The sequence below is a fragment of the Chlorocebus sabaeus genome, chromosome 25 (assembly GCF_047675955.1).
Source record: "Chlorocebus sabaeus isolate Y175 chromosome 25, mChlSab1.0.hap1, whole genome shotgun sequence".
NCBI lineage: Eukaryota > Metazoa > Chordata > Mammalia > Primates > Cercopithecidae > Chlorocebus > Chlorocebus sabaeus.
Genome location: NC_132928.1, coordinates 29,370,513 through 29,395,111, shown reverse-complemented (window position 1 = coordinate 29,395,111; position 24,599 = coordinate 29,370,513). Strand labels below are relative to the sequence as shown.

At 41.6% G+C, this 24,599-nt stretch overlaps 1 protein-coding gene across 1 annotated transcript in view; it reads left to right on the top strand.

The window, feature by feature from the left end:
- The window catches only part of NR5A2 (nuclear receptor subfamily 5 group A member 2), a 155,354-nt gene extending 145,920 nt beyond the window's left edge, over positions 1-9,434 (top strand). The window contains exon 8 of the mRNA XM_073011650.1: positions 5,998-9,434. Within this exon, the coding sequence (XP_072867751.1) occupies positions 5,998-6,245 (248 nt within the window). The 3' untranslated portion in view covers positions 6,246-9,434. The remainder of the gene's footprint in view (positions 1-5,997) is intronic.
- Positions 9,435-24,599: the final 15,165 nt, after the last annotated feature.

The following is a 24,599-nucleotide window of genomic DNA, read 5'->3' as shown; positions in this document are numbered from 1 at the left end:
TAAGAGACAGGGTCTCACTCTGTTGCCCAGGCTGGAGTGCAGTGGCACAATTATAGCCTACTGCAAACTTGAGCTCCTGGGCTCAAGTGATGCTCCTACTTCAGCCTCTCTAGCTGAGACTACAGGCAAACACCACCATGTCCAGCCAACTTTTTATTTCTAATTTTTGGGGAGACAGGAGTCACGCTGTGGTGCCTAGGCTGGTCTTGAACTCCTGGGCTGAAGTGATCCTCCATTTTTATAGATAGCTCCTGCCAAGGACTGCATTTTCTTATTAATTTGCCCATGAACGCATAAAATTGTATGTTCTAGTTGGTAAAAATAACTCTTGGGTTAGTGTGTGTGTGTGTGTGTGTGTGTATGTACACACCTATATTATTCTAAGGGACTTATGGGAATGAATTTAAAGCCTTGAGTTTTGGATTTTGCTGGAAACTGGAGACAGAATCTAAGTTTAGGTGTCAGCACCAAAATTATCCTGCCCTCCCCTCCCCAATCCCTAAACAGTCCTGATTTCTTTTTAAACGTGAACTTTGTTCTTATGAAAAGAACTAACATGTTCTCCAACTTCCAGAAGTTCTTACAAAATTAGTTATACAGATTATCCAAATTTGGCCCTTTAAAAAATAATTTTGAACATTAGCTCCTTACAGAAAATCTATTTTCTTTCTCCTTTTCTAGAGGAAAGGCCCTTCTGAGGGTAAATCATGCAGCAGTTTATAGATTGTCATCTCTCTAAAGACCTCAAAGAAAATAAGTATTTTCTGTGTGCAAAATGGTACCTCTTTTTCCACCTTTATGTCCTTCAAAAGATTAGATAAGCCAGCTCGCACCTGTAATTAATCCAAGATATTCCCAGTTACTGGGACCAGGAGTAGCTGAGGCCGGAGGATCACTCGAGCCCAGGAGTTCAAGGCTACAGTGAGTTATGATGTCACCACTGCATTCCTGCCTGGGTGGCAGAACGAGACTCTGTCCCTATTTATAAAAAAAAATCAGACAATAATATTAGTAATTTAAAAAAATTAAAATCTTTACAAAGACAAAAAAGACTAAGGAATTTTTTTCCCACTTGTGAAAAATTAACAAATCTAATTACCTTATCAGCAAAAGCCAACACACTCCATGTGAGCCTCACAGCCCCCAGCCCCCTGGCTCAGCAGAGGACCCATTTCTGAAAAAGTGCATTGAATGACAAGGTTTATAGGCTGCACCATTATGGCAGCTACCAGGGAGGCAGAGATGAGTATCTTCCTCTTCAGAGAGCCTGAATGTTGTGTATGACTGAAAAGTCAGCCCTGTAATATATTCAAGAAGACCTAAGGGTTTACTTTCCAATAAGGATGGAAAAAAATCTGAGCACCCCACTGTGAGCTTATCGTAATGCTGCTTCATATAAAAAGTTAGTAATTAGTCCCTGAGTGAATAAAGTAGAATAGATGATAAGAGATTGATACTAAGAGGAGAAGCACAAAATGCTCTTGCCAGTCATCAAAATTTAAAGGCTATAGAGAAAGGGTTGGGGATGCCTCTGTCTGTTTACATACTATTTCCAACTCAGAATTTGTAATGATGGGGTTTATTAACTGGTGTTTTTAAATTGTATGAAAATGAAGCTTGTATAAATTTCAAAGGAACACACAGAGTGCCAAATGCAGGAGCCTTTGCAATCCAGCCTAAAATGCCACAGAAAAACTGGTGGGAATTTTGATCTCATATCAATCTCTTTTCCTCCAGCTTGGGGGTCTTTTGCTAAAATCCAGATGCGGGACAATGCTATTTAATATGAGAATCAAACAGCACATTTCAAAAACACATATTTCTGGGAACTCCAGAACATGTAATCATTTGTCTAGATTTTTTTTTCATATAATTTAATATCAATTCACTTGTTTATTTCTGTTGTTAGAGACTCCTGCTATAGATGAGTTCAGATTCCCAAGCTGCAGCTACCATTCATTACTTAATATGGAATAGGGCTTGATTTTTATTGGAGGGACGTTACAGAGAAAATGGAAATCAGGACGATTTCAGTGTTTACATCTGGGCCATAGCTTTGCATTAAACATGCTTCCCCTTTCCATCCCCAAGTCCTGAGAATTTAAATTTATATTTTAATGGGATTCATGTTTTAATTTTTATGAAAAGGCATGCATTTTCATCAAAACTAATTCCATGAGTACTGAGGAAACACACTGAAGTTTCTAAACTCTTCCTAAAAAGTAAATACAAGTGAACCACATAAACGAGTGAAAATTCCAGGTCTTTTGGGAGGTGGTATCATTTGTATTTTGGCACTTAATATTTTCCGTTGCTTTTAGGTCCTTGTGAACTGTCTGTGAACTACCTCGATTATAGCGGAAAATCCAGGGTCTACCTGTCTGTCAGGTCCAGTCCACAGCATCCCAGGGACTGACTCCAATCCGAATGAGAACATAGGCAGGTTTCGCTTACCACAAAACTGACCAGTGAAAATCCTCATTTGCAAAACACGTAAATTAGAACTTGATTATTGAGATCACAAAAGGAGTCATCAGAGGACTTTCTGAATAGAAAACACGATTACATGTAAAGTATGGTATTTTATTTCAGGGAGAGATCCATTACATATACGCCAAATTTTTGAAAATCAGTTTCTAGTTAGAAAAAGAAAGGAAATTGGCTTGTGAAATAATTTAAGAGATCAAATTCACAATTGTATCAATCTTGGACAAATACAAGAAGAATGTGAAGCAAAGAGTTACTGGTGTATTCCCTGAGGATGGCTGGACTAAAGCATATCCCTTATCCCCAGGAGCTTACAGTCTGCATAGGGAAATGGATGATTAAATAGACAGAAGCCAGCACCGAGGCAGGCAGCAGAGCAATGATCCTGGAACAGCATGGTCAGTAAATGAGAGGAATTCAATCAGAACTTCTTCAGGATCATTGCCATGTGTATAGATGTAAAAACAAAATGACATTCAGCAAGTAAGAATCTTTGGGACAATTAGCAGCATACATTTTATTATTTCATGATAACATTCATCAAAATAGCTTAATGGGATAATTAATTCAGGCATGTGGATTGAATTCTGATAAGCTTTAGCAAAATTTAGCCCAAGTATGAGAAACCTATATATTTTCCTGCCAGAAGAAAAATTGCATGTATTTCCAAACTTTTGAGGGAAAAGGGTGTCAGTATGAACCAGTATTCATAGAAATTAACCATCGAGGTTGGACGCAGTAGCTCACGCCTGTAATCCCAGCACTTTGGGAGGCCAAGGTGGGTGGATCACTGGAAGTCAGAAGTTCGAGACCACCCTAGTCAACATGGTGAAACTGGTCTCTACTAAAAATACAAAACTCAACTGGGCGTGGCGGCACTTGTCTGTAATCCCAGCTACTCGGGAGGCTGAGGCAGGAGAACTGCTTGAACCCGGGAGGTGGATGTTACAGTGAGCCGAGATGCACCACTGTACTACAGCCTGGGCAACAGAGCAAGACTTTGTCTCAACAAAAAAAAAAAAAGAAAGAAAAGAAAAGAAAGAAAAAAAGAAGGAAATTAACCATCAAATGCTGAGCTGAAGACTCTAAATTTTTAATAGTAAGTGGATAAACCAAAACTTATGATCTAGTCTTTGTTTTATGTTTGTTGGTAGTTTTCTTTCCTTTTTTTTTTTCCTTAACAGAGCAGCATAGTTTATCACAGAATGTTAAAACTATTTCTCAAAAAAATACTTTTATCAAAAAAGGAAAGTTTCAAGCAACTTTCGAAAAAAAGGCTATTCTTCATTTTCTTACATTTTATATTAATTCTATGCAAATTTCTACATCCTCTCTATTAATCTCTGTGACTGTTAATAGCTTTGCTTGCTGGTGAGAGTGTTTTTCACTGTAGCGTAAAATAATACTCCATTTCACATTGTTTTAATAGTCATATTTTAATCACTATACTGCAACACAAATGTAGATTTTTCTAATATGTACCAAGGTACAACATCTTGAAGGTATTTCTGAATGTTTATATTATGTAATTTTGAACCAAGTATGACTGGATACATAGTCATATTTATAAATATTTTTAAGTAACTTAAAATCATTTTAAAAATATATTAAATAAGACAGGTGGAAATGCTTTACTAACTGTAAAGTGCCACATGTGTAAAATGTCCAGAGCACACCAATGTGGTTGCCAATTTAAAAGCCACCAGAAGACACAGAGCTCCTTATTTGTAGTATTTATCTCTCTGTAAAACTCATTAATGAATAATCAAATATGTTTGAGTCTCCCATCTCGCTTTGAAAGAGATGTGGTACCAACTCTCGACATAGCTATTTCAGTACTAATTCCTCACTGTTTTTAATTTGGGTCAGAGACTTGGGGATTGAAAGGGGAAGCATGTTTAATGCAAAGCTATGGCCCAAATGTAAACACTGAAATCATCCTGAACACACTTCAAGAGCGAATGTATGACAGCCTAGTGTAAAGCCATTTAGAAATAACAAGATGGACATGTACACATATGTAGGTTAAGTTCAACAGCATATAATGCTAAAAACAGTATAGTGGATATGAGTTACTTTAACCGAGTTTAATACCTTTATCCTTTTAGTCATGGTACTCTGGTTTTCTTCTGAATCTCTTTCTCATTTATTTTTATCCAATTAGAAAATAAAGCAGGTTGGGAGGCCGAGACGGGCGGATCACGAGGTCAGGAGATCGAGACCAGCCTGGCTAACACAGTAAAACCCCGTCTCTACCAAAAAAATACAAAAAACCAGCCGGGCGAGGTGGCGGGCGCCTGTAGTCCCAGCTACTCGGGAGGCTGAGGCAGGAGAATGGCGTAAACCCGGGAGGTGGAGCTTGCAGTGAGCTGAGATCTGGCCACTCTACTCCAGCCTGGGTGATAAAGTGAGACTCTGTCTCAAAAAAAAAAAAAAAAAGAAAAGAAAATAAAGCAGGGCAGGGTGGCTGCATCTGTTTACTTTGTGAGCATGGGTGTATGTAAACACACACATGCATCTGTCTGTTTTTTCCAGAGGCTTCTAGGTACACATCGTATAAAAGTCATACTGTTAACATAAATCAACCCCAGAAGAGAAATTCCAGCATACCATTTTCCCTTGCCTGTTGTCTGTGCGTGTGTTTGTATGTCAGTCTGTCTTTTTATTCTGGCTTTCTCTCTTATTCAGTATTTATAAGGACCTTTAGGGCAGATGTCTAAAAACAACTGCATAGTCACCAGGAGTTAGGCGGAATGAAATGCCTTCGCTCATCTTCTCTACATGAGTGACCAGAAGAAAAAAAGAAACACAAAGTATCAGACTTTAGAAACCACATGCAGGTTAAAGGGCACCGACCATCCTGGCTTGTGTTCTGCCTAAAGGACAAGGCTTTCATTTGATAAAGATCATTAGTCACCAAGATATATATTTTAGAGTGTTCCCAGTAGCGAATATTCCGTTGGCAGTCACTGGAGTGTACCAGATGGTTCATTAGCATAGGCTAGACAAGTCAAAGACTTTCAGAATCATTTAGAAAATGTCAAACAGAAACAAGAATCCTGTCACTTTTTATTAGAATTAACTACATCATACCCTGGACACAGATTTCACCTTGGGTCAGAAAAATTAATACAGAATTATATGAATTGTGTAATATACTGGGTTAAGATAGGTCTTTCTCCAGGGACTCATTTGCTGGCAATATATTAAGATCCCTCTACTTTAGGAATCCTCAAACCTTTCCTTTTGTAAGATATGAAAAGAGTTGACCTTGCTCAAAATCCATTGGTGTCTAATTGATTTGAGGTATATGCAGAATTTCAACAAGACATTCTTCTAAAGCTCTTTTGTGATCCTTTTCCCAGGAAGCTCGGTGAGTGAGGTTATTCAGCAGCACGTAAAGTATGCTTTATGTCAAAAGGAAAATATATCCATTAATTGAACACATTGCTTTAGTAAACAGGAATTAAAATGCTATTGAAATGTTGCTTTTTTTTTTTTTAAATGCAGATGTCAAAAACCTTGAAAACTTCCAGCTGGTAGAAGGTGTCCAGGAACAAGTCAATGCCGCCCTGCTGGACTACACAATGTGTAACTACCCGCAGCAGACAGAGAAATTTGGACAGCTACTTCTTCGACTACCCGAAATCCGGGCCATCAGCATGCAGGCTGAAGAATACCTCTACTACAAGCACCTGAACGGGGATGTACCCTATAATAACCTTCTCATTGAAATGTTGCATGCAAAAAGAGCATAAGTTACAACCCCTAGGAGCTCTGCTCTCAAAAAAAAAAGAGATTGGGGGAGTGGGGAGGGGGAAGAACAGGAAGAAAAAAAGTACTCTGAACTGCTCCAAGCAACACTAATTAAAAACTTGCTTTAAAGATATTGAATTTAAAAAGGCATAATAATCAAATACTTAATAGCAAATAAATGATGTATCAGGGTATTTGTATTGCAAACTGTGAATCAAAGGCTTCACATCCCCAGAGGATTCCACAGAAAAGACATTGTAATGGAGTGGATTGAACTCACAGATGGATAGCAACACCGTCAGAATAAAAACGGACAGAACAATTCTTGTATATTTAAACTGATCTCCGCTATGAAGAAATTTAGGAACTAATCTTATTAATTAGGCTGATACAGCGGGGGATTTGAGCTTACAGGATTCCTCCATGGTAAAGCTGAACTGAAACAATTCTCAAGAGTGCATCAGCTGTACCTACAATAGCCCCTCCCTCCTCCTTTGAAGGCCCCAGCACCTCTGCCCTGTGGTCACCGAATCTGTACTAAGGACCTATGTTCAGCCACACCCAGTAGTAGCTCCACCAAATCATGAACAGCCTAATTTTGAGTGTCTGTGTCTTAGACCTGCAAACAGCTAATAGGAAATTCTATTAATATGTTAGCTTGCCATTTTAAATATGTTCTGAGGTTTGTTTTGTCACGTGTTCATGATGTTAAGAAAATGCAGGCAGTATCTCTCTTCTATCTTATATAAGTGTTAATTAATATTAAGGGAAATGACTACAAACTTTCAAAGCAAATGCTCCATAGCTAAAGTAACTTAGACCTTATTTCTGCTACTGTTGCTGAAATGTGGCTTTGGCGTTGTTGGGTTTCATAAAAAATTTCTGGCAGAAAGTCTTGTTAGGATACGTCAGTCTTTTTCATCATCCAAGTTTGTAGTTCATTTAAAAATAAAACATTAAACATATTTTGCTAGGATGTCAAATAGTCACAGTTCTAAGTCATTGGAAACAAAATTGATGCATGTTAATCTATGCAAAGAGAAAAGAAAGGATGAGGTGATGTATTGACTCAAGGTTCATTCTTGCTGCAATTGAACATCCTCAAAACTTGGGATGGAAATGGTGATTTTTACATGTGGCCTGGAAAGATATTAAAGTAATTCAAATCTTCTCCAAAGGGGAAAGGAAGAGAGTGATACTGACCTTTCTAAGTCATAGACCAAAGTCTGCTGTAGAACAAATATGGGAGGACAAAGAATCGCAAATTCTTCAAATGACTATTATCAGTATTATTAACATGCGATGCCACAGGCATGAAAGTCTTGCCTTATTTCACAATTTTAAAAGGTAGCTGTGCAGATGTGGATCAACATTTGTTTAAAATAAAGTATTAATACTTTAAAGTCAAATAAGATATAGTGTTTACATTCTTTAGGTCCTGAGGGGCAGGGGGATCTGTGATATAACAAAATAGCAAAAGCAGTTATTTCCTTAATGTTATTTTTCTGATTGGTAATTATTTTTAACAATACTTAATTATTCTATGTCGTGAGACACTAAAATCAAAAATGGGAATCTCATTTAGACTTTAATTTTTTTGAGATTATCGGCGGCACAATCACTTGTAGAAACTGTAAAAAATGAAAGTATCTCCTAGTCCCTTAATTTTTTCATAAATGTTTCTGGCTTTTGAATAGTGTATTTATATTGTATATCATAGTTTCAACTGTAGACAATTATGATGCTAATTTATTGTTCCTTGGTTTCAACTTTGTATAAGATATAGCCAAGACTGAAGAAACCAAATATATGTGTTTACTGTAGCATGTCTTCAAGTTAGTGGAACTTAGTTCAGGGACATAGAAGAGTCTTAATGAATTAAAATCATTCACTTCATTAAATGTCTGTAAATCTTCATCATTCCTACTGTAGTTTATTTAATATCTATTGTAAATTATGTGACTTGTAGCTTCCTCTGGTTTTCAAGTAAACTTAACAAGGTGGAGTCTTACCTGGTTTTCCTTTCCAAGCATTGTAAGTTGTATACCAAAGATATTAGTTATTACTTCCGTGCGTACAAAGAGGATTATTTTATTACTTTTAGTAATCACCTCTAATACTCATCCACATGAAGGGTACACATTAGATAAGCTGGGCGTTGGCTCATGCACAATCTCAGTCACCCGTGTTATCTTCATGGCTCAAAGGACAATGCAAAATCACCGACCAGAGCGCATATCCAAAGCATTACAGAGAACAGCAGCATCATTGCCCTCTCCAGCTGAAAAACAAGTTGGCTAGAAGATACACGGAGAGGAATGGTGTTGTCAACAGTTAATGAAACGGTCCTATCATGCATATGTAATGTGGGTGGAGACAATTATAAGATTTGACTATAACTATTTGGAGGGTCTTTAACATTGCCAAAAAACCAAATATGTTGATTTTTATTTTATTTTATTTTGTATTTTAAGAGATGAGATCTTGATCTCATATGCTGCCCAGGCTGGCCTCGAACTCCTGGGCTCGAGCATTCCTCCCACTTCAGCCTCCCCAGTAGCTGGGACTAGGGATGCACGCCAGCATTGACTCTTAAAATCTATGTTCTCTTATTTTAAAGATACAGTACTCCCCACTGAAAATCAAACCTAAAAAATGTCACTTATTGGTATGTTGTTAACCTGGTCGATTAAATCATGAGAACAATTAGAAAGATGGGCAACACAGTGGGTTACATCCACACTGCTGATCACACCAACGACAGGAGCTGATAAGCAAGAAAGCATCACAGCCAGCGTCTGTTCACCCAAAGTTGACAGGTGAAGTTTCTCTAGTGTTGATTGTTAGCCAATTTGTAACCTGACATTTACTTAGCAACTGCCTTATCAATTACAGGATTTACCGGTAACAGCAGACTCCAATATAAAAGTTTTTGGCTTAACTTGGTTTATGATAGTTGCCCTATGTTTGTAAACAGACAATCCGTAATGTCTGATTATTTGTATCACAGATCTGCAGCTGCCTTGGACTGGAATCCATGCAATGTTTAGAGTGTGAGGTCGGTTACTTGTTGATGTTTTCTTACTGTATCAATCAAATACATATTGTCATGTCAGTTCTTGCCAGGAATTTCTCAACAAAATGGAATTTTTTTTCAGTATTTCAATAAATATTGATATGCCCAGCCTGATGATTTTTAAAAGTTTTTATGTTGTCCTCATTCTATTGGGTACGAAAGCTTTTTTTTTGTTTTGCTTTTTTTTTTTTTTTTTTTTTTTTGAGACGGAGTCTTGCTCTGTCGCCCAGGCTGGAGTGCAGCATTGCAATCTTGGCTCACTGCAAGCTCTGCCTCCTGGGTTCATGCCATTCTGCTGCCTCAGCCTCCTGAGTAGCTGGGACTATAGGCACTCGCCACTATGCCTGGCTAATTTTTTGTATTCTTTAGTAGAGACGGGGTTTCACTGTGTTAGCCAGTACGGTCTCGATCTCCTGACCTCGTGATCCACCCACCTCAGCCTCCTAAAGTGCTGGGATTGCAGGCGTGAGCCACCGCGCCCGGCCAACTAAAGCTTCTAAGAAAGAGCAAAAGAATCGCACAGGAATAGATACTTTTCCCTCTAGATATCTTCTAGAGTGGTTGACTGTCCTTCCATGGATACCTGAAGCATTAAATTCAATCTGCACATCATCTCTACATGTGAAACAAAGTATTTTATATCATCTACTGTTATAATCAACGAGCAGAGCAGAAAAATCTTAATAGCCTCTCACTTTTTTGTAGAGCTTATGGTGCCCTGAGAACTTTCCCAAGTGATTTATTAATTCACTGGGTCTTCAGAACAGATCCAGGAGGTATTATTCTCATCTTAAAGCCCCTTGCACAAAACTATTCGAAACACTAGTCAGAGGAGGAGCGGGAATTTGAACCTAGGCAGTTTGACTACAGAATCAACACTCTTAAACACTATACCACTCTGTCTCTAGACCAGGAGGACACTTCAGATTTGCTTTAAAAGGCAACCGGGCGCAATGGCTCACGCCGGCAATCCCAGCACTGTGGGAGGTCGAGGCGGGCGGATCACCTGAGGTCGGGAGTTCAAGACCAGCCTGACCAACATGGAGAAACCCCATCTCTACTCAAAATACAAAATTAGCCGGGCGTGGCGGCACATGCTTGTAGTTTCAGCTATTCACGAGGCTGAGGCAGGAGAATCGCTTGAACCAGGGAGGCAGAGGTTGTGGTGAGTTGAGATTGAGCCATTGCACTCCAGCCTAGGCAACAAGAGCGAAACTCCGTCAAAAAAAAAAAAAGAGGCAAAGATATTGGAGAAAATCAGACATTAGGTCACCCCAAAGTATATAGATATTTATCAATAACCCAAACATAAAAGCGTTTATACTTTATGGATGTTAAGCCTAAAAAGTAAGATGCCCATGTTCTAGAAATTAGCCTCCTTCAGTACCATTGTGGCTTTGCAGATGTTTAAGGCAATGAAATAACCACGAAATCCATTTTCAAAATTAATAAAACTTCTATTACAAAATAGTATAAGAGCCACAAAACACTTAACAGTGTTTAGGAAATATTATGGTCCAGCCTCCCACTTCACACTCCACCCTTCCCATCCCTACCCTGGGCCAAGATAAGCAGGAAGTGCTCATTCTTTCCCAAGCAGATGCCAATTTCTTAGGATCCTACAAAAAGATACCATGCAGTACAACCCAAAATACTTCACTTAGAGTCTAGTGAGTATGAAACTTAAACTTACTATTATTTTTATTTTTGCCTAGGCTGGAGTGCAGTGGCACGATCTCAGTTCAATAACCTCTGCCTCCAGAGCTCAAGCAATTCTCCTACCTCCACCTCCCAAGTAGCTGGAACCAGAGGCATGCGCCACCACACTCAGCTAATTTTTTATTTTTTGTAGAGATGAGATCTTCTTATATTGCCCAGCTTGGTCTCGAACTCCTGGGCTCAAGTGATCCTTCCGCCTTGGCCTCCCAAAGTGCTGGGATTACAGGCCTGAGCCACTGTCCCTGGCCAAAACTAAGATTTTTAAGCAACTAAATAGCGGCCTACAAAATACATCCCCCTTTTCAACCTCTAACTAGAAAGAACTTTTTAAATGATTCTTGCTGACATTCCATGAAATATGAAAATATATATTCATATTTAAATGAACTATAATTACCATACAGGAGAGTGTAGAATTTGATAAATATTTACATATGTATACACCCAGGTGATCATCACACCGTGTCAAGCAAGATAAAGCATATGGATTTTTTTAAATGTTTTTATAAGCAGTTATATACTTAAAAAAAAAAATTTGGTGGAGAGCGCGTTTCTCCAAAGCCCAACCTGGCGATTGGCAGGACTCATTCTGATGAGTGCAGAGGCCTCCCTTCCACTCACTGAGATGCTAAATCCATCAGCATGAGGCAGCCTCTAAGAAAAACCAGCCCATGCTGATGTGGATTTGATTGTTATATGTGACATTCAAAATAACTTTGAAGAGGTTTGTACTTTTAACTAAGTTTGACGTTCAGTTTGAAGCCATCTCTGATGTGTATTTTTATGAGAAACATGTGGAAAGTTTGTTCAACATAATGCAGGTCAAAATGCTACAATACTTAGTGATTTTGACATTTCCCTGGAATAATAAAGACCAATTTTCCCTAACACTGAACAGGAAGTGTATAGTTTAGTCACTCAAAATAAATATTCTTGCAATGCTTTATTACTGTTTCACGTAGGCATTTGTTTTATGTTAAGTTAGGAATTAATAATTCGGTGACTAACAGACTGTGATTGTGGTTTTGTTTGTAGAAAAGCTAAGAACCAATCTGAGAAACATTGTACGTGTGTTGCTGGAAAAGAGAGAAAGGGGCAAAGGGGGATGAAATTAGACTAATTGTTGAGTATTCCCTTGAGTGAGTTTGAAACTAAACTATCAAGAAGGGAGGAGGCTTGAAAGCACTGGAGTCTCCATGCCCTTCCTGAGCTGATGTGAGCACAGATCAGACCTGAGTCGGCCCCAGGAGGCACTGGGGATCCTGGTCCAGGCTCCATAGACACTAGATCAGATCCCAGACTATTCTTAGGATCATGTTAGAGCCAAGGGGAGACAGGAGTCGTCCTTCCAAGGAGACAACGTGTGGACTCTGATTCGTGCTTCTTACTTTGCAGAGCATGCCCACTCTCTGGTCTCAGCAGACCCAGCAGCAGCCCCCTGTCCTCAGTGGGCCTGGGCACCCTACCCCTCAGAGGGAGAAGCCCAGCCCAGGGAGCTGTGCCTGGGCTGGGGTCTCTCAGTACTTTCGTGACAGGAATTGAAGTCCCTCCAGCTCCCCTGCCACCATGGGCATCTCCTGTGTGGAAGCTGTCGCAGGCTGTTCTTCCTCACCTCTCCTTCCTCCCGCGTGGCCTCAGTATCCAAGCCCCACCAGTTACTTTTCCTATTTTTCTCCCCTGTCAGTCTCCCCCTTCCTTCCCTGCAGATTTAGAGCAGGCCTTTGGCATTTCTTGCCTGGAATTATGCAGTAGACTCCGGGCTGATCTGCTATCAATCTGAACGTACTCCAAACCTCACTCCATAGAGCACCCAGACCCATCTCCCTAACCCAGAGCTGATCATGTCATTCTCTTGCTTACAGTCCTCCAATGCCTGGTATCTTCAGGAAAAAGTCAACTCTCACCATGGAATCCAGGTCTTTCCTGGCACAGCCTATGCCTGCCTTCCCAGCCTCCGCCTGCTTTTCCAGCCTCCTGTCCAGGCCCACTCATGCATCGACCACACCATGAGCACAGCCTGCTCCTTCCTGTTCACTGTTCTCCAATGGTCTAGCCAACAAAAACCAGGCTTAGAGAAGCCAAGGCAAGGAGGCTGCCCCTCCCCATCCAGCACACCCCCATTTCTGGGGCTCCCAGACCTCTGATGTTCATTATGCTCTAGTTTCATTGTGTTTGTTTCCCAGGGTGGCTCCTCTAAACTGTGAGCAAAAGAGCAAGGGCAGTGACTCGGTCATTTATAAACCACTGGCCCAGTGCCTGGCATAGAGCAGGCACGGCACATGACATCCACAAAAGAATCAAAGTTTCCCGAGTTGTGGACCACATTGCCCCGCAGTGGTCTCCTTGACTTGACCACGTGCATCTTCATCGGGCCCAGACTGGGATAGTCCAGTACCCATCCAATACGCTCTTCTATGCCACCCTGTAACACAAACGTACTTTATTTTGCTTCAGAGGTGATTCGCATGTGTGACGCACGTCAGCTCCCACTCTACGTGTGTTGTTCATTCAAGAACTAGGCAGCAAAAGTGGCATCACGCCATTCATATGAGGTGTTTGGCGTCATTACACAACATCAGAAGAAAGAGCTGCAAAGGGGATTAGAACTGTGCTCTGTGGCTCAGAGAGTAGAAACCCGTAGTAGTAAGGTAGGTAAATATTATGAAGAGGAAGACTTTGACACAATGTGGAAAAAAAAAAAGCTTCATGGTCAAAGCTGTCCAAAAATGGAACTAACTATATTACAGGCTGGTGACCTCCTAGAAACTGCTCCACCTAAGGCTGGACCTGACAACAGTTTTGGGGATGTGACTCCTACATGGAATAGCTGGCTGGGTCATCTTTAATGACCCTCCAGAACTGACAGTCCAAGATTCCAGCAGGGCCAACCAAACAGACAGGTGTAAACCTTCAGGAATGACCTCTTTCCTCACTTCTCCCCGCAGGGAAGATTTGCTTGTGCTGTTAGAGTTTGCTAGAATGACAAGATACTGAGAGGAGAAATCCAGCCAACTCCAGAGACCTAAGTATGTAAGAGAGAAATTTATGAAGCTTGTTTTGGTATTTATTTATGATGCAGGAGAAAAATCACAGCCTGCCAAACATGTTAGACCGATTCATGCTTACAAACAGGCAAGAGTTAGCAATCCGAAAATGTGTCTACCTTTTGGAAAAATTGCATTTCTCTCTTTGCCTCTGCTTCTCCAGCATCTGGTATGTAGTGGTAAGAAGCTCATGGTCAAGGTGCTGGTTCCCACATGCATATACTTCCTCTGTGTGAGGATCAAAAACATTCTCTGGTTAGACAATGTCACCTAGCAATGTTGCTGGTACTTGTCCTCCCAGCCCTTCCTCACAGTTCACCCCACCATCTGATGAAAGAGGGCCAGTTGAAGAAGTTGCACTGGGCTGGGGGCAGTGGCTTATGCCTGTAATCCCAGCACTTTGGGAGGCTGAGGCAGGTAGATTACCTAGGGTTAGGAGTTTGAGACCAGCCTGACCAATATGGTAAAACCTCGCCTATACTAAAAATACAAAAATTAGCCGGGCATGGTGGTATGCACCTGTAGTCCCAGCTACTGAGGAGGCTGACACAAGAGAATTGCTTGAACCCAGCAGGCAGAGGTTACAGGGAGCCGAGACAGCACCACTGCACTTCAGCCTAGGCAACAGTGCAAGACTCCTTCTAAAAAAAAAAAAAAGAAAGAAAGAAAGAAGGCCAGGCGCAGTGGTTCAAGCCTGTAATCCCAGCACTTTGGGAGGCCGAGACAGGTGGATCATGAGGTCAGGAGATCAAGACCATCCTGGCTAACATGGTGAAACCCCGTCTCTATTAAAAAATACAAAAAACTAGCTGGGTGAGTTGGCGGGCGCCTGTAGTCCCAGCTACTCGGGAGGCTGAGGCAGGAGAATGGCGTGAACCCGGGGAGGCGGAGCTTGCAGTGAGCTGAGATCCAGCCACTGCACTCCAGCCTGGGCGACAGAGCGAGACTCCGTCTCAAAAAAAAAAAAAAAAAAAGAAGAAAGAAAAGAAAAAGTTGCACTGGAGAAACCCAGAACATCCATAAAAATGACTTAATATTTGTATTAATTTTACTTTTATTAATAGAATAAAAACAATTTATTCCATATCCAAGAAATACTAATTGTTCCAGGCAATGATCTAATTGAGGAAATATACCCAAAGAACACATACTAGAGAGAATTCATGAAAATAATAGCATCTATGTTTAAGCACTATGTGCTGAGTTTTGAGTGCTATATGCTATGACAGACAGTTATCTCCCCAAAATGTATCCCCTCTTTTTTCCCTGGACACATGGCCGCCCAGCCGAAGACTACATTTTCCAGCTTCCTTTACAGCGAGGCATGACCAAGTGAGTAAGATGGGTCTGCAGTAATGGGATGTGAGCTGAAGTGACAAGCATACCTTCTCAGTCTTCTCCATTGGTAAAAACGAGTCACTTTCCTTAGTCTTTGGCTCCTAGCCCTTTCCCTGGCCGGACCCGAGGTGCAGACAGCAATCCAAGAAGACCAGTGATTGAAGAGCAGCAAGAGGGCTGTGTAACCTGGATCCCTGAATGGCCTGGTAGTGCCTACAGGTCAGCCTCAGGTGAGAGGCAAATAAACTGCTCTCTTATTTAAGCCACTACATATTGGGCTTTCTTTTTATTTCCAAAGCTTAGCATTTACCTTACTCTGCAAACATGATTTCATTTAATCCTCATAACAACCCCTCCTTGTGACTATGAAAACTGAAACTTCCAGAGGTACATAACTTGTTCAAAGTCCTGCAGCTAGAAAGTGACAGAGGGAGGGTTCAAAAACAGTTCTGATTCTAAACCTCAGGAGTTGGGAACCTGAACAACTTAGCTACAGTGTCTTCCTGAAAGCACATACCAAGGTATCCTGTAGGGTCAACATTCACTCCAACAACTGAGCATTTTCTTTAGGACCGAAAAGAAGCAGGCTGGGCACGGTGGTTCACACCTGTAATCCCAGAACTTTGTGGGCAGATCACCTGAGGTCAGGAGTTCGAGACCAGCCTGGCCAACACGGCAAAACCCTGTCTCTACTAAAAACACAAAAATTACCCGAGTGTGGTGGCACATGCCTGTAATCCCAGATACTTGGGAGACTGAGGCGGGAGAATCACTTGAACCCAGGAGACGGGGTTGCAGTGAGCCGAGATCATACCACAGCACTCCAGCCTGGGCAACAGAGTGAGACTCTGTCTCGAAAAAATAATAATAAATTAAAAAGAAAAGAAGCAATAGTGACAGATACATTTCTAATAACTGCAACACCAAATAACTAGAAATTTTCTTGACCTTAACAAGAGCCTAGACAAGCGCAGTTATAACCACAGACATTTAAAACAAGGGTCAGCTGCTCAGTGCCGTGAGACTATCAACAACACAGACGTTCTTTGAGTCTTACATAAATGAGAATTTTGAGGTGGTGACCTTTATTTTCTATACCACCTCAACGGGAAACATTGGCATAACCACCACTTATTAGCCCTGACTGTGCTGCAACTATAAGAGCTATACTAATTTTTATACCTTGGTTTGATTAGTAGTTTCCCTGTTTATTTTATCACAAAATCACTTGAGCCATGTTATCTATACATTAATTATTAGAGACTATGCAAATACAAAGCAATCATGTTATGAAGAGAAAACATGTTGTGTTGATCATTTCTGCTCACATTCCTTTGCCATCAGTGCAGTTAGTAAGGTACTGGTTGTTTAAAACAATTTTGTCCCAAAGATTTTCCCCAGAAATAAATTAAGACTGCCAAAAGGTCTCTGCCGTAGAGGTGGAACAAGCTTCTATAAATAAGTGTGGAAACACGTGTTACAGTCCCCCTGAGTGTTGCTGTAACAGGTTTTATTTCGCCTCTGCTCTTGCCTTGTGGCCTTGTGTTATTTGAGTGTCAAATGTTCCTGCAACTATTGTGTGGCCTGGATTCCAGCCAAGCTCCTTGGGCAATGCCTGATCAGTGCTCCCTCATCCTCTCTACTTCCCTTAAAGAAGTCTTAAAGTGGCACAACCACCTGGCAAGAGAGAGAAGGCCTCTCATCCGTCTCTCTCTCTCTCTCTCTTTTTTTTAATTGAGACAAGGTCTTGCTCTGTTGCCCAGACTGGAGTGCAATAGCAAGATCATGGCTCACTGCAGCCTTGACCTCCCAGGCTCAAGTAATTCTCCCACCTTAGCCTCCTGAATAGATGAGACCACAGGTATGTACCACCATGCACAGCTAATGTTTTGTTTTGTTTTGTTTTCTGTAGGGACAGGGTCTCCCTATGTTGCCCAGGCTGGTCTCAAACTCCTTTGCTCAAGAGATCCTCCCACCTCAGCCTCCCAAAGTGCGAGGATTGCAGGCATGTAATGGATTAATGCAGAATCTAGGAAACAAATCATGCAAGAGATGGATTGTTAAACCCCACCTCTTCCTTTTTGTTTCATCATCTGATTTTTGGGAAGAACCTTCCTTTTCTCAACCTCAATAAAAGAAAATGCAATAAAACACACCATTATCATGGGTTTATTTCACGTCTTTAAAAATAATCACCTTGGCATAACTAAGCAAAAAGTAAAAGTAGCATGACAGTGGTTTCTGCTTTTAGTGCTCTTTTTCTGTTTTTTGTTTGTTTGTTTGTTTTTTGCTTTGTTTCATTTTAATATAAAAGAAACTCAAATGAGGAGCTTATTTGTCTTCAACACTAACATGCAGCCTCTTTATCCAGCCATATTTGTGCCTGAAGTGTTATTAGCCAAAGAGAATTTTACAGAAGGTACAAGATTTAAATGTGGATGCTGCTGACAAAGGCATAAAAGACTGAGTAACAGGTGACTGCTGGGAGATGAGAAGTGGGAATCGGAAACCCAAGGGCGATCCACAGATAGGGAAAAGAAGATACTAGAAGACAAGGGCCTGGAAGGGGTAAGAAGATGAGCTGAAAGCATATAGGGCTTAAAAAAATAAAAGATGAGGCTGCAACATTGAAACACCCTAGCCGGGTGTGGTGGCTCACGCCTATAACCCCAGCACTTTGGGAGGCCAAGGTGGGCAGAACACCTGAGGTCAGGAGTTTGAGACCATCCTGGCCAACATGATAAAACCCTGTCTCTACTAAAAATACAAAAATTAGCTGGGTGTGGTGGTGGGCACCTGCAATCCCAGCTACTCGGGAGGCTGAGGCAGGAGAATCACTTGAACCCGGGAGGCAGAGGTTACAGTGAGCTGAGATCGTGCCATTGCACTCCAGCCTGCGCAACAAGAGCAAAACTCCATCTCAAAAAATAAATAAATAAAAATAAAAAAAGAAAGAGACTTCAGGGGAACATGGAACTACAAACGTTTTTTATATGTTTGAACACAATTCATTGTGATTACATAGGAATAGGGAAAGTCAAAATCTACTAATTTTGTTATCGGTTAGTAAAATACCCGTTATTAATAATCTGTTTGCTTTTGAGTTCTCCAAACGGAATAAAGCTATGTGCCCTTCCTTCTGTCCGTCCATCAGGTGTTTGGGAATGGAAAACAGCTCCAGTCTTCCATCCCATCAGTGCCTACATGGGGGTGGGATGGGGGTTGTGACCTCAGCAGCTCAGATGGTCAAGGCCTCCTTCAGCCGTTGGTTGGGAGTGTGGAAGATGGGAGTGGCAGTGGCTTTGTAAACACGGAGGAGGGGCATCTGCCACTTGTATATCTGGGAACACACCAGAGAAACCATAAGGCTCCCAGGGATGGAGGGTAAGAGGAAGGAAAGGCAATAGGTAAGGCTCTCCTCTTTCCCTGCCCTCCACTGTGTTGCCAGCCATCCTGAAATCAGGTTATTATGCCCCCAAATCAAGTACCCTGCCCATCCCAGGTTACCAAATCCTACTCTATGTCTTCGCTTAGACAATTTCAGGTATCTACTCTTCTTAGTCAGAGAAAAGTAAACAGGCAGTTACCCATCTACGGCCAGGAAATTAAGACCTGGCCCAGATGTCCAAAAGCAGTAATCCTTCCTTCCCTCTCTCACCCCTGCATTCTCCCTCCTTATTTTCTAAGAATTGCTTTGCTTTCAGAGAGAGAGAGCCAAGCTTACAAAATACGTCACAAATCTAGCATAAATAAGATGCACATCTCAGTAGTGTAATGTGTCAGCGCATGGGAAGAATTAAAAGGGAATTAGAAGTCTACTGAACGTCCCCTGTTTCTTCCATCATGAAGTTTTGGGAAGCCAGGCACTCCACCAGGGATCCGAAACCTGCTCCCAACTTTAGCTTCTTTTAACACGATACTTACTCATAACAGGTGCTCAAAAAACATTTCTCAGATTAAATCAAATGTTTAATTGCTTTTATCCTGTTTTAATGTGTATTTGAAAGCAAACAATTTGAAAAGCAGTATTAATGGTCTCTATCACCATGAAAAGATCTGATTTGTATTAAAATCTTCCTCTTTACCTTTCTTATACCTACTTTAAAAGATAATTCAATCATTTAAAATTATACTTTCACTGATAATTTCTGGGCCAGTAAATTCTTGATTTATCTAGGATAAAGAAGATATGACTTGAAAAACAACTCTGAAAACCACTAAGGTCCAAAACATGGAAACCTCCTTTTCATTGTCTATCCTTTCACCATGAAAGTCTATATTGCTTGAAAGATAGAGTAAGCAAGAGCCTTTGCACCTAGATCCAGACACTATTACCTTCATCAGCCCTGGCAATTATTACATTACAGCCAACATAGTTCTTTCTTAGTTGGACATTTTGTTTGGTCACTTGTTAATCTGAAAATCCGAGTGACCAGAAATACCTTATTTCTTCAAATCTAAGATACCAACAGTTGTGAGACACACCATTATCTTCTCCACCACTGAAAAGGAAACGTGCTTCTGGTATCATTGAAAGATACATGATATATCCTGACTTGAAGGAAGGTAAATGGTGAAAAATGTGTCTTAAGAGTGGTGAGATGAAGCACTATTTCCCTGGCTAAGGGTTCTTCACGGCCACGTTCCGGAAGCCTGAATGCTTAGGCCATGGCAGGATCATGGCACCAACCATTTCAACCATGACTAACAGTATCTAAAATTACCAATGGATTTCTTAGGTTGTGTCTATTTATTTCCTTATTCGACAGATATTTCTTTGTACCTAGCATACGTGTTAGTCACTGTCATACCCGCAAGTGTTCACAGTCTAGAAATGTATGACTTTGGTTTAGGCCAGGGATCAGCAAACCATGGCCATGTGCCAACTCCAGCAGACCTGTTTTTGTAAACTTTTGTAACAAAACCACACCCGTATGTTTAAGTAGTGCCTGTGTCTCCTTTTCTAGTGCAATACAGTGTTGTCACCACAAAAACTGCATGTTGCCTGGAAAGCCTGAAATATTTTCAATCTGACCTTTTACAGAAAAAGTTTGCTGATCTTTGGTGTAGGCTAATAGTTTGGGACTATAGTTGGGTCACTTTAACAACCTTCAATTTAAAACAAATATCCTATCCATTCAAAGTGGCACAGACTGTTTAAGAAGATAAACTGGGCTGGGCGCAGCGGCTCACGCCTGTAATCCCAGCACTTTGGGAGGCCAAGGCGGGTGGATCACCTGAGGTCAGGAGTTCGAGACCAGCCTGGCTAACATGGTGAAACCCCATCTCTACTAAAAGTACAAAACTTTGCCAGGCATGGTGGTGGGCACCTGTAATCCCAGCTACTGGGAAGGCTGAGGTAGGAGAATCACTTGAACTCAGGAGGTGGAAGTTGCAGTGAGCCGAGATCGTGCCACTGCACTTCAGCCTAGGCGACAAGAGCAAGACTCCATCTCAAACATAAAATAAAATAAAAATAAAATAAAATAAAAAGATAAACTAGGCAGGAAAGAGAATAAACAAGAACTATAGGGCATACAGAGACTAAGCACTAGGGATTATTGAAGACCTTTTCTTTCTTTCTCTTTGCCTGTAACATATAGTCTTCTGAGTATTACATGACATTGATAAGGAGAGAAAGATCTGTTAACCTGACAATATTGCAATTTATTAGCAACTCCGGTATTCAGGTTTACAAAGAAAGAATTGAACACTTGTAGGTAACATCTGATGTAGTGACAATGAACTTGAACCATCCTCCACTAATCTTCATCAGTGACATCCTCTCAACACCGACCCTCTGTGCTGGCATTCATGGCTTTATGCAACCAATATTTATTAAGCAATTACTATATGCAAGGCTGCTCTGAGCACTGGGGATAAAACAGTGAATAAGACAAATCCCCTACTTTACGGAGTTTGAATTTTAGTGGAAAGATACAAAAATAGGTAAAATAACTAAGTACTGTATCAGATGATGGTGATAACTGCCATGATAAAACATAAAGCAGGATAAAGAGACAAAAAGTGACAGTGGAGGGGTAGGTGAGAGGGGTGGCAGGAGACCACGGAAGGACTCTCTGCCGTTTTAGGGAAACCTGAAGAAGGAGGGAATAGGCCATTAGGATACCTGGAACGCTTTCTGGCAGTGGAATGAATCCATGCAAAGGCCTTGAGGCAGAAGCATTGTGGCCAGGCTTGAGAAACGTCCAGGAAGCCTGTGTGCAAGCACAAAAGTAAAAGACAGCAAGGCAGGCCAGGTGCAGTGGCTCATGCCTGTAATCTCGGCACTTTAGGAGGCCAAGGAGGGCAGATCACCTGAGGTCAGGAGTTCAAGACCAGCCCACCCAACATGGTGAAACCCCGTCTCTATTAAAAATACAAAAATTAGCTGGGTGTGGTGGAGGGCGCCTGTAATCCCAGCTACTCCTGGAGGCTGAAGCAGGAGAATCACTTGAATCCAGGAGGCAAAAGTTGCAGTAAGCTGAGATCGCACCACTGCACTCCAGCCTGGGTGACAAAGCAAGACTCCATCTCAAAAAAAGGAAGGAAGGAAGGAAGGAAGGAAGGAAAAACATGGGGAAAGAAGAGGATAAAGTTGGAGGGGTTCGGAGGCCAGGCCATGGAACACTTTGTAGTCCTCAGCAAAGGCCTCAGTGTCCTTCAGTGTAAGAGGGGAAGCCATTGGATGGTTTTGGGCAGAGGAGGGCATGATCTGGCAACTGAGTGGGGAAGAGGCTGTTGGGAAGTCGGGTGGAAGGAGGAAAACAAGAGGAGGCTAGTGTAATAATTCAGGCAAGAGATAAAGGTGGCTTGGCGTAGAGTGATCATGAGAAAAATGGAAAAAAGTAGTCACATTCTGGGTATATTCCAAAGGTAATGCCTAGAGGATCTGCTAATGAATTGGATGTAGAGTTTCACAGTAAAAGAGGTGAGGAAGTTAACTCATTCTTTGTTATGGGCAATTGACATTTGCTCATTTCTATATAAGATATGGATAAATTCATGTTTAGAAAAATTGTATATGAACTTGGTAACATAATCTAAGCAAAAATGCATGCTTGTCATACAGATACAACTTCAAGGCCAATTGTTCAGCCTGCTCTTCCAACCGTGGCCTTCCCTAAGCCCCTCCTTCTATGAGGAAATTCTGGAGATCCTGGAAATTCTGGGAATTTTGTTATTAGGCATACTTCACTCATCCTCGTGGTCTTTATGTCCCTCTTATGAGCAAGGTTTCCCGTATCTGCAGTAGTATCAAATGTAAATGACAATTTGTATTTTTCATTACAAATTACTCCTAAAATTAGCATACTAGAGTTTTAATAAACTTTTTAAATTGTCTTAGAATACGTTAATATTCAGAAAAGGCATTAAAAATTGAATGACTAGGTCAGTCACTATGGCTCATGCCTGTAATCCCAGCACTTTGGGAGGCCGAGGCAGGCAGATCACTTGAGGCCAGGACTTCGAGACCAGTCTCACCAACATGGCCGAAACTCCATCTCTACTAAAATTACGGTGGCTCAAGCCTGTAATCCCAGCACTTTGGGAGGCCGAGACGGGCGGATCACGAGGTCAGGAGATCGAGACCATCCTGGCTAACATGGTGAAACCCCGTCTCTACTAAAAATACAAAAAAATAAGCCGGGCGAGGTGGCGGGCGCCTGTAGTCCCAGCTACTCGGGAGGCTGAGGCAGGAGAATTGCGCGAACCCGGGAGGCGGAGCTTGCAGTGAGCAGAGAGCGGGCCACTGCACTCCAGCCTGGGTGACAGAGCGAGACTCCGTCTCACAAAAAAAAAAAAAAAAAATACAAAAATTAGTTGGTCATGGTGGTGAGCACCTGTAATCCTAGCCACCTGGGAGACTGAGACAGGAGAACTGCTTGAACTTGGGAAGCACAAGTTGCAGTGAGCAGAGACCGTGCCACTGTACGATGGCATGGGGCATTGGCAATGGAATGAGAATCTGTATTTAAAAAAAAAAAAAAAAATGACTAAATTATTTTATTTATTTTATTTTTTATTATTATTATTTTTTTGAGATGGAATCTCGCTGCGACGCCCAGGCTGGAGTGCAATGGCGTGATCTCAGCTCACTGCAACATCTGCCTCCCAGGTTCAAGCCATTCTCCTGCCTCAACGTCCCGAGTAGCTGGGACTATAAGTGCCCGCCATCATGCCTGGCTAATTTTTGTGTTTTTAGTACAGATGGGATTTCACCATATTGGCCAGGCTGGTCTCGAACTCCTGACCTCAAGTGATCTACCGGCCTTGGCCTCCCAAAGCGCTGGGATTACAAGCGTGAGCCACTGTGCCTGGTTAAATTATTTTAAGTGAAATAAAATTGCATTCCTTCCAGTTACTTATAGTGGTGCTTTTCAAACCTGAAGGTGGGCATAGATCACCTGGAGACCTTATTAAGATGCAGATTCTGATGAGCAGGTCTGGGGTGGGGCCAACATTCTGCATTTTTCACAAGCTCCCAGGTGATGCTGATGCTGCTGGTTCTCAAACTACTCTTTAATAAGCAGACGTGTAAGTGAAGGCTAAGAAGAGACTTTTTTTTTTATGAAAAAGTTTAGTAAATAGTTAAGAACCACTAATTCAAGGAATATTTATTGAGTACCTGTTAAGAGTCACAAAGTGTGATAGATGCTGGACTTTCTCCCTCTGGGGGAGAAACTTCATTAAAAAACAATTATAGCAGCCATGGGTGCCAGGATAGATAGGCTCTTGGGGACCAAAGAAAGGGTGGGGCAGGATGAGGCACATAACTAGAAAGACCATCCTGAAAAACTGGCAAGTGAGTTGTGCCTTGAAACACAGGAGGAAGAGGCCACGGAAGGGAAAGATGTTCCATGTAGAAAGCTGCAGGAGCGCAGGCACAGCTCTGATAGCTCATAAATCCCTCTGTAATTGCAGGTTGTTCAGCAAGACTGGAAGGCAAGTGCCTGGGGGGAGGGTGGAAAATGAGGCAGAGGGTGGGCAGCAAGGAGGACTGAGAGGCTGGAGGCGCCTGAAGGTGGTGAAGCAACCCTGAACTATTTTCTTCCAGAAGAGAATCAGGTTTGTATCTTGGAAAGGCCACTCTGGCCACAATCTAGGATAACGGGGTAAAGGAGAGGGGCAGAAACTCTAAGAACTATTGAAACACCGGAGGCTTATATCTAACTCGT